This window comes from Aspergillus ambiguus (genome assembly GCF_047715705.1).
Source record: "Aspergillus ambiguus strain CBS 117.58 unplaced genomic scaffold BDV59scaffold_31, whole genome shotgun sequence".
Taxonomy (NCBI): Eukaryota; Fungi; Ascomycota; class Eurotiomycetes; order Eurotiales; family Aspergillaceae; genus Aspergillus; species Aspergillus ambiguus.
The window spans coordinates 308,421-324,486 of NW_027395544.1; the positions used below are offsets into that span (position 1 = coordinate 308,421).

At 53.8% G+C, this 16,066-nt stretch overlaps 6 protein-coding genes across 6 annotated transcripts; 4 read left to right on the plus strand and 2 right to left on the minus strand.

The window, feature by feature from the left end:
• Positions 1-382: 382 nt before the first annotated feature.
• On the plus strand, positions 383-2,020 carry BDV59DRAFT_92439 (putative cysteine synthase). The gene is made up of 5 exons (XM_073697343.1): positions 383-707; positions 758-817; positions 865-983; positions 1,036-1,694; positions 1,759-2,020. The coding sequence occupies exons 1-5, from the start codon at positions 420-422 to the stop codon at positions 1,920-1,922; spliced, it is 1,290 nt and encodes a 429-aa protein (XP_073545391.1). The 5' UTR covers positions 383-419; the 3' UTR covers positions 1,923-2,020.
• Positions 1,709-4,228, minus strand: BDV59DRAFT_92895 (Myb-like DNA-binding domain protein). Its single transcript, XM_073697351.1, has one exon. It carries the CDS (start codon positions 3,865-3,867, stop codon positions 2,119-2,121), a length of 1,749 nt encoding a protein of 582 aa, XP_073545392.1. The 5' UTR covers positions 3,868-4,228; the 3' UTR covers positions 1,709-2,118.
• Position 4,229: 1 nt separating this feature from the next.
• Positions 4,230-6,474, plus strand: BDV59DRAFT_92698 (beclin 1). Its single transcript, XM_073697347.1, has 2 exons — positions 4,230-4,474; positions 4,541-6,474. The coding sequence occupies exons 1-2, from the start codon at positions 4,390-4,392 to the stop codon at positions 6,070-6,072; spliced, it is 1,617 nt and encodes a 538-aa protein (XP_073545393.1). The 5' UTR covers positions 4,230-4,389; the 3' UTR covers positions 6,073-6,474.
• A 4,245-nt stretch (positions 6,475-10,719) lies between these two features.
• BDV59DRAFT_92518 (Clr5 domain-containing protein) lies at positions 10,720-12,380 on the plus strand. Its single transcript, XM_073697344.1, has 4 exons — positions 10,720-11,169; positions 11,385-11,641; positions 11,724-11,819; positions 11,937-12,380. The coding sequence occupies exons 1-4, from the start codon at positions 10,976-10,978 to the stop codon at positions 12,176-12,178; spliced, it is 789 nt and encodes a 262-aa protein (XP_073545394.1). The 5' UTR covers positions 10,720-10,975; the 3' UTR covers positions 12,179-12,380.
• Positions 12,349-12,983, plus strand: BDV59DRAFT_92798 (uncharacterized protein). Its single transcript, XM_073697350.1, has 2 exons — positions 12,349-12,579; positions 12,649-12,983. Exons 1-2 carry the CDS (start codon positions 12,507-12,509, stop codon positions 12,888-12,890), a joined length of 315 nt encoding a protein of 104 aa, XP_073545395.1. The 5' UTR covers positions 12,349-12,506; the 3' UTR covers positions 12,891-12,983.
• A 1,124-nt stretch (positions 12,984-14,107) lies between these two features.
• Positions 14,108-15,828, minus strand: pex13 (peroxin PEX13). The gene is made up of 3 exons (XM_073697346.1): positions 15,676-15,828; positions 15,080-15,601; positions 14,108-15,023 (listed from the first exon to the last, which is right to left on the minus strand). The coding sequence occupies exons 1-3, from the start codon at positions 15,728-15,730 to the stop codon at positions 14,248-14,250; spliced, it is 1,353 nt and encodes a 450-aa protein (XP_073545396.1). The 5' UTR covers positions 15,731-15,828; the 3' UTR covers positions 14,108-14,247.
• Positions 15,829-16,066: the final 238 nt, after the last annotated feature.

Sequence of the window (16,066 nt, forward strand, 5' to 3'; positions counted from 1 at the left end):
CGCCGCGCTTGGTCCACAGCTTGCCATCATCGGCAGTTTTCTTCTTCGGTGACCGTCGCGTGAGGAACGGACGACATTGTTGACGGGAGGGGGTCGGCAGACGGACACTGTTCGGCCGGCGAGCGCACAGGGCGGAGGAACCTCGGAGGGATTGGCAGTGAGGATGCCGAAAGAGCTGCCGGAACAGCTGGTTGAGGACGGGGGAATCCATGAGGGAATGGATTGAGGGCGAAGGAAGATTGAGGAAGAGAGAGAGAGAGAGAGAGAAGTGGTTGGGAGGTCGCGAGCGCAAGAACGGCCGAACATGACGGGCGGAGCAAATGCGGCCCGAGCTTTTTCCTCCGACCCTTTTAGGAATGACCTCACCGTCTACTCGCGCTCTACCGTTCTTGTCTCGTCGCAATCGTGTGCCACCTAGGATGACCGACCATTCGCGCGTGTTTATCGGCACGGCCTTCCTGGCTGGGGTCGTTCTAACTCTGGGGTTCAAAGATCTCCTCTATCCCGAGTTGGAGCAGCGTCTGCGGGAGTACCAAGCGCGGCAGCGTGCACCGTCGAAGACCTCGGACTCTACGGATGCGTTGACGGCAAGGCCGGGACCTCCCATGATTGTGGATGGGATTGAGGGCTGCATTGGAAATACGCCGTTGTTCCGGATCAAATCCTTGTCAGATGCGACGGGTTGCGAGATCTTGGGAAAGGCCGAGGTAGGGTGAATCGCGGGACGAAACTGATGTACTGGCTAATGGTTGTGTAGTTTCTGAATGGTGCTGGTCAGAGCTCCAAGGATCGAGTAGCTCTAAGCATGATCGAGATTGTGTGTCTCCCAACTTGTCTGTCGGACGAACTCTAACATCCGTCCAGGCGGAAGAGCTAGGTATTTTGACGCCTCACTCGGGAGACACGATCTACGAGGGAACTTCCGGCTCAACTGGTATCTCCTTGGCTACTTTAGCCCGGGCAAAGGGCTACCTCGCTCATATGTATGCTTTACCTATGTATCTCCCTACTATGCCCACCACTCACCGACAATAGTTGTATGCCATCGGACCAAGCTATTGAAAAGTCCAATCTGCTCCTCAAACTAGGTGCTATTGTGGACCGAGTCCCTCCGGCTCCTATCGTGGAGAAAGAAAACTTCGTGAATCGTGCGCGAGCTTTGGCTCATGCTCACACAGCCTCCTCCACCTCTGCGTCCGATTCGGAATCCCCAGACGTGCCGATGCCGAAACGCGGCAGAGGCTTCTTCGCGGATCAGTTCGAGAACGAAGCTAACTGGAGAGCCCACTACACAGCAACTGGGCCGGAGATCTACGCTCAGTGCAACGGGTCGCTGGACGCTTTCGTTGCGGGGGCAGGAACCGGAGGTACCATTTCTGGTGTAGCACTCTTTCTGAAGCCGAAGCTGCCGAATCTGAGCGTGGTTCTGGCCGACCCGCAAGGTAGTGGCCTGTATAACAGGGTTCGTTACGGCGTCATGTTTGATGTCAAGGAGCGAGAGGGCACAAGAAGACGGCGTCAGGTCGATACAATCGTTGAGGGCATCGGTATCAACCGTGTAACGGCCAATTTCGAGGCGGGAAAGGAGCTCGTAGACGATGCTGTCAGAGTGACGGATGCGCAGGCTTTAGCAATGGCTAGATGGTTGGTGGAAAAGGATGGGATCTTCATAGGAAGTAGTAGTGCGGTGAATTGTGAGTCACATCTGGCACCTTATCTTTCTTTTATTGATTCGCTATTACTAACTGATATGAAAAGGCTTTGCAGCCGTAAAGACCGCAATGAAGCTAGGGCCTGGTCATCGCATCGTGACGGTCTTATCAGACTCTGGCTCAAGGCACCTTTCCAGATTTTGGGCCAAAGCTGGAGACGTTGGGGGCGCCGTGGATACGAAACTTGAAGATGTCCTGAACGCGCACTAACGAACACGAGCAATGACACAACATTAGGCCCAATTAAGCCTGTCTAGTTTTACGCAAGGGTGTGCTGTCATAACAAGCGGCCGCTTGTAATACCGCCGCAAAGCGTGGTTTCTGGCTCAAGGCATCCTGTGAACACGCCAGAAAGTGGGTCGGATTGCATCCGCGGCTGTTCCGTTGCCGAATATCAAGGGGGTGACTATGGAGACTTATGACCAACTTCTGGGTGAATTGCCTGCAGTAACGGGGAAGAATCCGATCCCGTTGCCTGTCTGCCTTGCCCTGGGTCGGAATCTGCCGCTATCCTCGTTTCCTGTTGGTTACTCCACTCACCATCCCCAATCCATCGTTGCAATAGCTCGAATTCAATTTCAGCAAACAAACGACCGGGCAACGCTGCACGGACATCTGACCAAAGGAGACCACGTTGGTCTTGAAGTTGGTCCAGCGATTCCTGCTCCGCCTCTGACCAAGGACCGGAAAAGGCTGGGGGTTCTCTTAAACGTTCAGTCCAGTGTATTTGATTCCATTTGATGAGCTGGTCTAGTTTCTTGTGCGGGAAATGGCTTAGAATCTCTTTCCAAGGTTTCCCCTCAACGTGCCTCATAATCATAATTAATCTTGCTTCATCTGGAGTCATAGCGTGTCTTGCACGCTTCGTAGGTGTAGGCTCCTCCGTGACACCGTTTTGTAGACTTTGCGTGTCTGTGGCCCGAAAAGTATTAGATGGAGCGAGATTCGTAACTGGCGTCGCGTTTGAAATCGCATATAACTGCTGCACTGCCTGTACTGGATCATGATGATCGTCCGGAGAAGCCGACCCAACGACCGCTCGGAGATGGGCGATGTAATCATTGCGAGTGAATGTTTTCTTGCAAAAATCGCATCGATCTGTTGTACCACTTGAGTTACCTGAACCTGCCCATTTCCCACGTATCGTAAGAGCTCGTCTAGGCGTGGGAGATGGTTTGTCGTCGTCCTGCAACGGGTCATCGGAATCGCTTCCATCGGCGGTCTCTGCAAACGACCAGTCGTACACGACGGGACTGGAATAATGTTTCTTCGTATTGCGAGCCTTTTTCGCGCTCCTCTTCCTTGCCACGTCGGTATTCCGTCTTGGTTTCGTCCACGGCAATGCCCAGAGGGAGCCTGCTCCCGGTGGAGACGCAGAGCGTACGGCACTGAACGAGGCCGACGGGCGTGGCTTCCGCGAAATCGGCGTAGAGAAGTCTGCATCGATCTCAGGAACGCGCCATATCGACTCCACGGGCTGAGATAACCCGATTGCAGACTGGGTTGATGTTCCAGCCTGGAGTTTTGCTTTTTCTGTGACAGTCTCCGTAGGATCTGTCATCTGTTTGGACCCATGCAAATCCTTTAGATCGTTCTGGACGTTCATCGGGACAAATACGACCGCATCCATGTCGTCGTCCGCCTCGGATTCTGCGGTCACTTCTTCATCTTCTGGCCGTCCCGTCGATGCGGTTACGCCGTTCTGTGGCTTGTTTTTTATTGGAGATTCCTGCAATTGTGTGTCGGCGAAACTGGGCCCGGGTCTTCCAAATCTCGACTCCATGTAGTCGGCAATGCCCTTCACCATAATCTCTTGTCGTGCGTCGTCTTCATCCATGTCTCCTTGACCCTGCTTTGCCGTTGAGACCGAAGAACACGCAACATCCGACAGCCAACCGTCATCTCCTTCGCCCGTGTCGTCCTCCTCCTTCATCGTGTATATATGCCCATTGTTCACCACAATATCACCCGTGTTCAGATCAATCTCGTCTCCCACCTCTGTAAAATCTTTGCCGTATTTTTCGAAGATACTCTCAAAGATCGATTTTAATCGGAGATCGTTTTGGGCCCGGGCTTCCTGCAAATCCATGCCGTCCGGCTCTTCTTCCGGCTCTGGTTCGAGATCCAGCCTGGGCCTTTTGGTTGGACTCTCCATGGCTTCGGCGGGGATATGTAGGAGTTCAACCGCAGACTTTGACGGGGGTGGTGAACGGTGTTAGAGAATTCTAGTCAAATGGAAGAGACATGGCCCTGCTAGGGAGTAATCATAAGAGTCCAAGTAGGATAGAAGACCTCAACGGGATGTGGGTACCGATTCACGGATTTGCGACAGGGAACGATCCTGATGCGCCACTCAACATGGGAACGAGGGCAATGAGCTTCCTCGTATTATCTCGGGCAAACACGGCCAAGGATGTACTTTCAATCCTTGTCCACCAGCAATTGTATTGGATTTGGATGTGGCGTGTAGATCTCCGGGGTTGATTGTAAACAAGTGAAGCAGAGCGGCGAGCTCAAGCTCCGAAGGCGGACTGGCGCGAACTGCCGCATGACGTGACGTCTCCCGCAACCCATCGCTCACTCCTTGTCCACTCTTCATCTCCAACTTCCCAGGAACATTCTCTGGCCCTTCTTTACCCCATAATGAATAGGATACCCTATTCGAACCCCCGTCAAGATGTACTGTCAGAAATGTCGGACTCCTTTGAAGCTGGATGGCTCTCTGGAGTCGCTCAATCCCGCCGCCTTCGACTTGCTTATCGGTACGGCAGCCAACATCCATCTAGGCATTGCTACAACGAAACTGACGGACTTCGTTCTGCCTCTAGGCTCTACAGGTAAAACGCTGACGGACGAACCAACTGGATCAACTTCCCGATCTTCGTATCCCCCAGAGAGACGAGACCTCTACGACCGCGTGTCCAAAAATACCAACTCACCGGTGTATCGACGGTCGGTTCCTGCCCCTCGTCAGAGCCGCGGACCCCAGAACTATCCGGCGCGAATTGGACGAGGCGATAGCGGCAATATGTCTTTCGTTATGCTCACGGAGTCGCAAGTTGGACCCCCTATGACACCCGCGGGTGGTAATGGGGATGGCTCCGGAATACGAACGAAGAACACCCAGAATGCCGAAAGTGGTGCGGATGAGACGTCGTTTTCCGACCAAGTTGAACGGACTAGTCGACTGTTTGAAATAATATCTTCTCGCTCGGACATCGACCACCCCATCTGTGCTGAATGCACGGAGATGCTGGTTGACGGCCTCCGGAAACGACTGGGGGATGCGATCAAAGAGCGCGATGCGTACATTTCTTTCCTCCGCAATATAAACTCGTCAGTCCCATCGGCGGAGGAGCTCGAGGCCGCCGAAAAATCTCTCAAGGAGACCATGGAGGCAGAACAGTCCGCCTTTGCGGAATTGGTTTCACTCGAAAAAGAAAAGGCGGCTTTGGACGAAGAAATCGGTCGTCTGGAAGAAGAGTCACGCGAATTGGATATGGAGGAGGAAAACTTTTGGCGGGAACGAAACGCCTTTGCCCTTACCCTGGCAGACTTCCAGAATGAGCGGGATGCGCTCAATATGAGATACGATCATGATGCTCGACAACTTGAAAGGTTACAGCGTACCAACGTCTACAACGACGCGTTCTGCATCGGCCATGATGGATATTTTGGGACTATCAACGGCCTGCGGCTGGGGCGTCTCACTAATCCTTCGGTAGATTGGCCTGAGATCAATGCAGCTTGGGGACAGACGGTACTACTTCTAGCCACAATTGCCGATAAATTGGGCTTCCAGTTTCAAGGATACCAGCTGAAACCAATGGGGTCGATGTCGCGGATCGAAAAGCTCGACTATCCTCAATCGTCGCCCACTCAATCTGCAATCAGTGGACTCACTGCGACTACATCAGGTCCAGTCAAGATAACCTATCTCGACCTCTTCTCCTCTGGAGACCTGCCGCTAAGTCTCCCCTGGCTACACCGCCGGTTTGACGCAGGAATGGTGGCGTTTCTGGAATGCTTACGTCAACTTGGGGAATTTGTGGAGAAGAATCCGGCGCCTGTGTCTTCCACCCGTCGTGGCCATGGTGGCATGGCGACTGGGGGCCTTTCACTTCCGTACGTGATCAGACGGGAAAAGATTGGCGATGCCAGTATCAAGCTGGGCTTCAACCAGAATGACGAGACCTGGACGCGTGCCTGCAAATACACACTCACCTGTTGCAAGTTCTTACTGGCCCATGCAAGCAACGTTGCTAGCGCTGGGTCAAGTAACTCTGCTGCTGTGGCGGCCGCGGCGGTGGCAGCTGGGGAACAAGCCCGGATGACAACAGCCAGCCCGCCGAAGAAATAGAGGTCGTCTATGGCGTAGATTGATGCGTCCTAGTCATCTCCAACGCGTCTCAGCCCTAGGTGACGCCGTCCCTTTTACCCAAATGGGCCTTGCGCTTGACTTTGCGACTAGCGCGACCCTCCTGTCGCTGGCTAGACCTGCAGTCTCCAGAGCGAAGGCCAATCAAGTGGGAATAGACCATGGCTGCACAGCTTTCAGGGGTCGATCCATGACACCCACAGCTGACTCCGTCGCGTATCCTTCCCCGAATAGAGCGGATCTAGCTTGATGACAGGTTGGGCATCACATTCATCTGGTCTCCAACCGGACCAGTGATATCTCAACGGTCCGATCCTTTTGACCCTTGCGTCACGCTCGCGTAGCTGCTCGCCTCTCCGTCAATGAGTGTCTCGCTCTGCGTGGAACCGCAAGTGATCAACACTACATTACAGTAGCTGGTAATGTGCCAAGAGACCAGGTATCATTCTTCCAATAACACTATTTACTGTGATTTCGGGTGTGATTGTGTCTTTAGGGGGGCCTCGTGATCCCACCCAGCATCCATCCAAAAACGAAGAAATTCCGAAGGGAAACACATGGGTATGAGGTGAGACGGATGGCACACGGACGTGTTAGTGCACATGATGGTAGCAGGGTTTACGGTCACTACTGGAATCTGGAATCTCCACGAGCTCTTACAGCATACGGGCTTCGGTTTTGGAACTGACGGGAGATCGTCCATTAGTTCCAGAATGCTATTCGACCTGACGCATTCGCTCTCGTAGGAGAATCCGGCCTTCTAGTACTGGGGTTGGATTGCTCCGCATGGTAGTCATGACCCACATGATTCCAGCGCATGCCGTTTCACCCTCGCTTTTCAATAACGTCCAGGTTCCCAGAAAGGGAAAGACAACAACCGTGGGTGCCGAGGGCACAATGGTGGATGCAAGCCACACCGGAAGGACAAAAGGACGATTGAAACCCACCGCGGATGGAGAAAGGAATGGCCAGGCGACACTAAAGACGCAGCCACCACGGTTTGAACATACCACGGATCCATGGCGCTGGGTCCGTAATGTTATACAGATATCCAGGATGATCTAACACGTCAACGAGGAACGGGATGTCTCGGGCCGCTCCCGGCCACACGAGGAAAGTCGGTTCATCCCTGCGTGCGCCGGTTGTCTTTAGCGCCCTCCAGGGGTGGATGGTCGCTTCGAACAATAACGCAACCGACTCTATTAGAGTTTCCTGACGAGGCGATGTCTGTAACCTAGCCAATTGCTGTTGGATCATCCGCCGCGAAACTCGGTCTCCTGCGTCCGGGGGAATTTGAACCCCTCGATGCTAGGGCGGGAAGAGGATGAAGGAGAGACAATTCTTGACGACGAAAGTTAATATATTTCTTTCCCCCTTAAGACCCTCTCTCATGTAGCGCGGGGAATTTGGCGCCTGACATTGGGTGAAGCGGACTGTCAGTTTGCCTTGTCACATATGGCTCCTTCTGTGAAGGGGGGTGTTTTAGGTAGATCGTGACCCTTACATGCATGCCGCAGCGAGGGCCTTTGTTTCTTTGTTGAAAGCTCGCGATGGCATGAATGACTTTATTTTATTTTCGAATACATACACAGGTACTGTATAATACAAGGCGATTCACAAGCCGCAGGTCTCGGGAGGTTACCTTACCCTGTGTGTCGGGAGTCGGCATGGATACCAGGGAAACCTAGATCGACCTACCTCGGTTCCGCGTATACTCAAACGTTCCTCGCGACGTGCGTGTCGGTGGTGAGCTGAACGTCAATACTCTGCATGCTATCTGTCTACGGACGGGTTGTTGCAATTCAACAAGAAGCGAATAGAGCACCTTTCCATCTCCTCCCAACCGTCCCTCGCTCACTCCACAGTATGTCGAAGCCGAGAAGAGTGGAATTGGCTTCTGCGTATCTTCGATGACACCGCACCTCATGGACTTCCCGTCCGATGGTATGCAGCGTTAACCACCTGCCAAATCGAGGAAGGACGTGCGCCTGTCATACCTGACAGATTCCAGAACGGAGGGAACCGAGAGTGCCCATGTCATGGATTGTGGTGTCCCATTTGGATGCGGCCTCGTCCATCATGCGCATTTGACGAACGAGCAAATGTGACACGGATCTGGCAGAACCCGCCATTGCGGTAGCTTGCTATCTGTCGATATCAGGGTGCCACACGCTGGCGGAAACCCGGGGGACAAGCCGCTCCTCGGTCGCAGACTCGCTGTTCTGTGCGCCCGTCGTGGGAGATGAGGGCGGCGTACCCCAGCTTGAGGGAGTCTGCTGTGGTACAAGCATGGAGACTGGGCATGGGTGATTCCAGGATGTCCCTGAGATGGCGGTATCCCGGAGGCTAGATTGCCCTGTGCCGTCGATGCATATTCGCCATTTCCTTGGACTTCAGCTAGCCGTAACTCGGTAGTCGTGAGAGTTGTGAGCTGAGAAAGTCTTTGAAGGGTTTGTACATAGTGTGCGTAGAGATTCTGATTGAAGGGATGAATTCCACTAGTTCGCGCGACATGGGACGTGGCGCAGTAGTATCAGGAATTTGTCATTCGGAGATTTTTTTACTAACTCTACCGATGAACTTAGTCCATCCAGCGATGGGCCTTTGTTAGACCCTGAACGGACACTAAACGGATGGCGGACCGCTACGGTGACGGCCCGACGTTCCTGATCCTCGTCCCATCTGAACGCAGTAAGGAGTTACATGACTACAGCATATAAGGTACAGCGTACTTTCGGCAGATTGCTGGTACCTCTTGGAGGGCCGGGAACGAACGGCTGATCAGCTCGCCCTCGACAGTCGGGACACTTGGCCGCGACGCCCTATTCAGAGTGAGGGTCAGATTCCGATAGTAATGATCTTGTCACTTCGAGACTTGGAGGGCCCATCGGCGGGGCAGCCGACGGCCGGAAGGTTCAGCTAAATGGGAGAACTAGGAGAGCTCAGGCCTCATCCAAGGCCCAACCTTTGCCACCTGGAATTGGAGGGGGGATTTGCTTGATTGGGTTAAATTAAAGGTCGACACGAAGAGATACAGCCGGTAGAAAGCGGCTGGGACGGAGTAGTTGAGGGATTTCCGTAGCAGGAGCAATAATGATAAAAAAGAACTCGATCCCATACGGAGTTTTCTTCCGTAGATTCTTCGACATCCGATTGTATTTTTGCCGTGGTCAGAGCAAGTGAAACAGTGCCTCAGATCCTCCTGAAACCCCGAGAGAGAACAAAGCTAAGGCCGATCCCGGTCACCGTCGACAAAATGGGCCATCTCCCCTGGGGCAAGGTCCCGGGCAAAGGATCGGTCAGGGATAGGACAGGAGAAGCCTGGCTATGATCCTCGAAAGTTGCACCTGCAGAAATGGCGCATGCACACACGACGACTAAGATATCACTTGCCTCCGGGTTGGACTGACTAAGGGATCCTGCAAAGCGCGTCGCGTCCAGCCGGGTCGTTCAAGGCCTCCAACCGGTAGGAGACTTACGGAGGATGACCGTTTGGGAAGGAGACCACATTTCGACCCCTTTTTAACCCCCCATCCCTTTCCCTCTGATGAGACGATGGAAGAGGTGGTGGTGGTCGTCGTGGTGTTTGCTCTATTCGGGGGCGATTATGTTTTCCCAACCAGCGTTGGCTTTCTGGGGAGGAAATACCCGTCCCCCGTCTGGAGGCACTGATGTGGATTTATTCTCCAGCGGAGTCCCAGGAGGTCAGTGTGTTCGACCAGACCCAGCGCCTCGTTAGTTGGCTTTAGTTCGGCTGTGATGATGTACGCAGTACGTACGTCAAGTGTAGCCGTAATGAATCCGATTCCTACCGCTGCCCCGATGGATCCAGAGCGAGAGACAGAAATGCAACGACTAAGCTTGAGGACTTGATCTTGATCGATTGTAATGGTACATAGCTGGCAGTCTCACCGTCAGTCGCTCCACGTTCGCTCCCACAAGTCGAGATGCTTACCACCGTGTCAAAAGTACACGGACCTCGGGAGGAGCCCAAGTAGAGAGCGTGATTGGGTCGGGGAAGCAGGAAAGCGGGCGTTTCCAGGCGCAGGTCGCCCAAACAGGCAGGCGGCTGTTGTTCGGAGGAGGTACTTTTCTGGTTGCCCTGTGGGATGCAGAAGACCCGAAGTACTTCGTGCTTATGGTGGTGCTGGTACTTGGGGAGTACCTGACTGAGTACGGCGGTTACAGTACCCATTACATTACTTATTTCTTTTTTCTCTTTTCTTTTCTTTCTTTTTTTCATGTGCCAGAAGATTGCATTATTGATTTCGAATTTATTATTATTTTATTTTTTTTTTATTTGATTATTATTTTTTTTCCCATTATTATTGCTCTTGGGATGATAGGCGGACGCTTTTTGCGTTTTCCTTGACACTGTTTCTTGCCATAATCCATATTCATTTATTATTATTATTATTATTATTGCCATTATCCTTATACTAATTCTCCGTACGACCCTCTCATCCTTATTAAGATTCCTGCTCTTTGCTGGCACCGTCTGGTTGGCAGTACATACAAATTCCCATACTCCCCATACATACCAACAGCGTCAATCACCCCATCATTACCGACCTGCATACTTCGCCTTCTCTTACGGCTTCAACCGATCTTGGGTCTCTATCAGCCTCGACTGTCTGTCACAGACGACCGGATTTGCTCACAGCCCAACTATATCGTCTTCTCCGTCTCTTCTTTTCTCCTCCTCTTCCCCCCAATCTCCCAATCTCCCTTGATGTAATATCCCCCATTCCTCCCTCCCTGCGAACTCTATCATCCTCCCCCCATCTGATCTTCGCTGTTGGTTTCATCTCCGTTACTTATATCACCCCGATCTCCGCCTCATCCGTCAGAGTATGAGAGACAGGCCGCCTGGCGTGATCTGTTCATGATGGGTGGCTCCGTCCCTCCGTCCGCTCTGTCGGCCTCTTCATCCTCCTCGTCCTCCGCCATCTTTCGTCCTCGTCGATCTGATGACTGGCAAGAATACCGGCCCGTCATTGAAAAGCTCTATCGTGATGACCAGCTGAAGCTCCGAGATGTCAAGCGCATCATGGAGCGAGAGTACAATTTCGTTGCATCGTATATCATCCATTTCTTTCCTACCTTCTTTTCCCTACTCCGTACCATTTCTACCATCAGCTGCTGAGAAAGCCTCCCTGCCCTCCATCGGAAGAAACCGAGGACAGTGCGTCGTAATTCTTGCAGTGATTTCTTTTTTTCTTGTTTTCTTTTTCCCTGCGTCTCGGACGAATTAGGGTTATGATAGACACCCCCTAACATTCAGGCCTTTCTAGAGAAAAGCAGTACAAAGACCGTCTCGCAGCATGGCACATTCGCAAGAACATCAAAGCGAAGGAGGTCCATGTGATGATCCGGAAACAGCAGAAACGCGCGGCCCGCGGCAAGCAAACCGCCTTTCGAGTTGGCGGCCAGGAAGTCGATTCCAAACGGATTGCCCGCTTCGTGCGTAGATACGGCACAAGCTGGGACAAGGACGTCGCCAGCCAACTCCCTCCGGAGGAGACCATTCATTCTACAAGCCCCGAACCAGGTAGGTCTCTACTATTACCGTGACTGCGGTCTTTTCAATCTCATGGGCTTGTTCACGTTTATTTAACTGCCTCGTTCTGGAGCGCCAGAAACCCCATCCGATATGAGCTGCTATACGCCCGACCCAGACGACAGAGGCTCGACCCTGTCCCCATTGCCAGAAATGCAACCTCTTCCCCGTAAGACTGCACCCCCTTCGCCCCCTCTCTGTCGGTCCTGTTCGAGATCGTGCGTCCAGGGTGCACCCCGGTTGAAGCTTCGCCGGGACGGAAGTTGACGATGGCGAAACCGCTTAGATGACACCAAGTTCGATCCCAACCCCGACGCCGAGCTGGATGACTCGCGATCCTTGTCCACGACCCTCAGCCCCAGCCTTCCGAATGACACGCCAAAGCCCGTGGGCGAGCCCGAGGCGGCGGACGATCCCTGGAGCGAGCTCACACTGTTCCAGGATCGCCTCCTCGCCCTGCACCAGACGCTTGAAAAGTCCATGTCCGGATTCACCTCGGCCACGGACGACGGCAACGGCAGCCGGTAGCGATTCGTTCATCCATCTCGTCTCGACTGCGCGCCGTACCGGTATGATGTTAGGATATGTCGACTTTGACTTCCGTTTTCATGATTTCCAGCAACTCTTCTCATGCATCAGCTTGCCATGCGCTTTGTAGCACTTTTTTCTTTCCCCCGACCTTTTCCTCCTATCTTCATTTGCCTTTTGCTTCCTCTACTCTCTCTCAGAATGCCGACTATATAGACCATCTATGGCTTGAACATTTCCGGGAAAGATCATCTCCAGTAGGTCTTGGTATTCTCTTTCGTGGACATGGACGAAACGAATCTCATGTAATGGCACGGCACGGCACGATATGGCGCACAGTACTTCCAGAACTACTTACTCCTGCACTGATCATCCCCATCCACAAGTACATCCAACCTCTTGTACTATACCGCGCTTCCTACATCTACAAACCGCACATATCTGAAGACAAACGACCTAACCAGTTCCAGACTCACCCACGCCACCTGCCCTCGACCCTTCTGCACGCCCGGCCCGCGCAAAGAAACACGACAGCCAACAAACACCCACCACCCAACGACAGTCGCGATGTACCCGCACATGCATAGCCGACGAGGCGACTGACATGACAGGCGGCCAAGCAGACAGACAGACAGCCCTGACTCCGATCCGCTATCCACAACCAAGGAGTCCGGAACGCGGAAGCGCGACCCATCCGCCACGATCGACGTAGGCCAACGCCAACGTCAAAAGATCGCACGGGGCGCGATCGACGCTGTCACGTCACCAGACCAGATCAACCCCTACCGCCGCCGCCTCCCGGGTCCTCGGGGGGTCCGGGGCGTTGCGGGGTTTGCCAGTACGCCGTACGCCATATAAAAGCTCGTCGACCATCTCCGCCTATGCCTACGCCTACGCCTATACGACTGGCATGTGGGAAAGGAAATTGACAAAGTGAAGAAAGCTTAATGGGCTGGCGGCTGCAGGTGCATGCATTTGCCGTCCGTCACTGGGGAAGATGAAACATGGCGGCGATGTGGAGGGCTCGGCTCGCTTCGAGGAATGCGATGCGGCAGGCGGAGGGAGCAGTACGAGATCGACCTCTGTGCGAACTGTAGTAGACGAGGCAACCGGGCGGCAGGATCGAGATCCTAGGTGCATCTGGCCAACCTTATTAAGTACGATCGTGCCTGGGGGAGTTGGGACGGAGACTTTTTCCTCGTTTCTTTTCTGGTGGACTTTGTAGGCTGTGTCTTGAAGAATGCTGCGTCTGGGTAGCCTCGTGCTGGCTTGGATGCCGTGTGGTTTGTTCTCTGTAGGGGGTAAAGGTTGGTGCTACGGTGTTGGTGGTTGTCGAGGCACTCTGGAATTACGTATGGATGTGGTTATAAGAGGAGAATCTTGGAACAAGTGTAGCTTGGGGCTTCTACTGCGAACACCACGGACATTAATCAGCTAACTAGTGTATGCGCAACTCGATCTAAAACTGCAAAGTATCTCGTCGAAGTACCTAGACTGAAGGATTCGTTAGACTGGAGTAGTTTCAACACCATGTAGGATACGCTCAGACCGCAGAGATTGGGCAGCAACAGGTCCATTTAATCATGCATCGTGATGCAAATCGTGCATGCAGGAGATTTTAGTCTCGGCCCTGGTAAAATATTTGCCGTTGGAGCCAAGGGGGGGTGTGCGGTCACCCCGTCTGCTTGGCGACTGTGACAGATCATCATCCTGTACAGGAAGCTTACTGCGAGAAGATAAGAAGTTGAATGATCAGATCTACAATTTTGTCTTCCATAACCAGGTAGCATAGTACCTTACACCGGAATAAGAAAGGAAATCAGAATCGTCGGCTTTCCGCTGGAACGTGTAGAATGATAGGAAATGCAGAAATAAAGAAGAATACCAGTGATGTAAGTCCAAACGCAAGTACCCAACGCTGTAACATCCGATAGTGAACAAGACAAAGTAAGTGATGGTATAGGTGGAAGAAGGTCATGACCGTGTCTCCATAGTATAAGATACAAGCGAATCAACGTCCCGGCTACGGGACTAAAAATGTGCGTGGAAGATCAGGGATGCAGTCCGGCTCAGGTGTAGAACGCGCTCTTCTGGAAGCTCTCGGGAGAGATATCACCCATCTTGCCGTTAAGCTGGGGCTTCTTGGCATCGTCTGCGGGTGCGGCATCGGTTACACTAGCCTTCATGCTGTTGCTGCGGGAGGCGGCTTGGCTGCTGGCCGTGATGGCCGCCTGCTGGGGCTTGCGTTGGATAGTCTCGAGGTAGGGGCCGGGAAGGTATCCGACACGACCGTCGCGGGCGCGGCAGCGCCACCACTCCGATGCGTTACCCATCGGATCGGATTTACTCAGCACGGCAACAATGTCGCCCTTCTTCACCGCCAGATCGATGCCAGCACTGTCCTGCGACTCGGGGGTGTAATCATAGAGTACGCGGCAGAAGTCAAGCTTCGACGGGTCCAGCGGGGCGCCCTGACCTTGCAAGGGCTCCCCGTTCGGTCCCAGCATCAGCTGCTTGCGCTGCTCTTCTTGCGAGCGGGCAAGCGCCTTGATGAGCTTACCCATCAGGTAGGGAAGACCGAAGACGGCGATCAGGAACATGAAGAACGGCTTCTTTGAGGGCTTCGGAGGCGCGGGAGAACCGTCCGGGAGGGTGGCCGGGGAGGACCGACCGTTCATGAACGCTGCGAAGGCGGAGGGGGTGAGAGCCGTCGCGTCTGCCGGTGGGGGACGGCCGGTGATCTTGGCGATTAACGTTCTGAACCATCGGATTATCGTGAAGATACCCAGGGCGGAGCCCAGGGTGTTGCGCAGATTTCCAAACTGCTCCGCGACCGATACCATCGCTGAGTCGTCCATTAGCAAGTGACACGCGCCATGAAACAGGAGGGACAATACATACCGAAAAAGGAGCTGTGTGTCGCCATGTACGTGCTCTCCAGCATCTGAGCGAACCCACCAAAGGCACCGACGATACTCTCAATCATCTGGAAGGTAGCCTGGGTGCTCTGACCAAAGGAATTCGTCAAGCTGTTGGGATCATTGGGATCTCCCGGCATACCGCCGTACATGCCCCCCATTCCCCCCATGCCGCCGTACATGCCACCATAGCCTCCGTAGCCACCGTACATCGAGCCCATACCTCCCATCGTGCCGAAGCGGGAGTATGGCGACGAGTAGCTGCCGTAGCCCCCATAGCCCCCGTAGGGACTCGTGCCGAAGCGGGAGGCTCCGTAGGGCGAATAGTTGGAGGCCGTGCGGTTGACAACGGAGTTGAGAGCGTTGGGGCGAGAGGGGAGATCGGGCGCAGCTGAGGAGGTGGTAGCGGCCGCGGTGGTCGCGGTCGGAGCCGACGTAGAGTTGGTCGAGGACATGGTCGTGGAAGCGGCCGGGCTAGCGGCGGGTGAGGCTGCCAACGAGGTTCCTGTTAGTCAACACCATCAGCATGAACGAACAGGGATCGGAAACGAAGAAACGATGTGGTGGTCGAACACCTACCACCAGCCGAAGCGCCAGCCCTCTCCCACGGTTTGGGTGGCGATACCGACGCCATGGCAATGCGGGAGAGGAAATCTCACCAGCGTTGCATGGAGAACCGACTCGAACGAAGGAACCAGCCAAAGAGGCCGAGTCGACGGCGAAGGGATGAGACGGGATAGATGTATGGGGAGGGAGAATACGGGGTGGCGGAGAGTGGAGAGAGAGAGAGGAGGTTGAGAAGGGAAAAGACGAGAGGGGGAGAAAGTCGGGATGGGTTTAGTCATGAAGCGGAGAGCCAGTAGTATACTGTATGGGGTGTACACAGGCCACTTGACCTTTCCAAAAGGTCAAGTGACCCTTACCCCCCCACACGTGACGCCAAGCCCTTTTAGTAAGCAGATATTAGGTC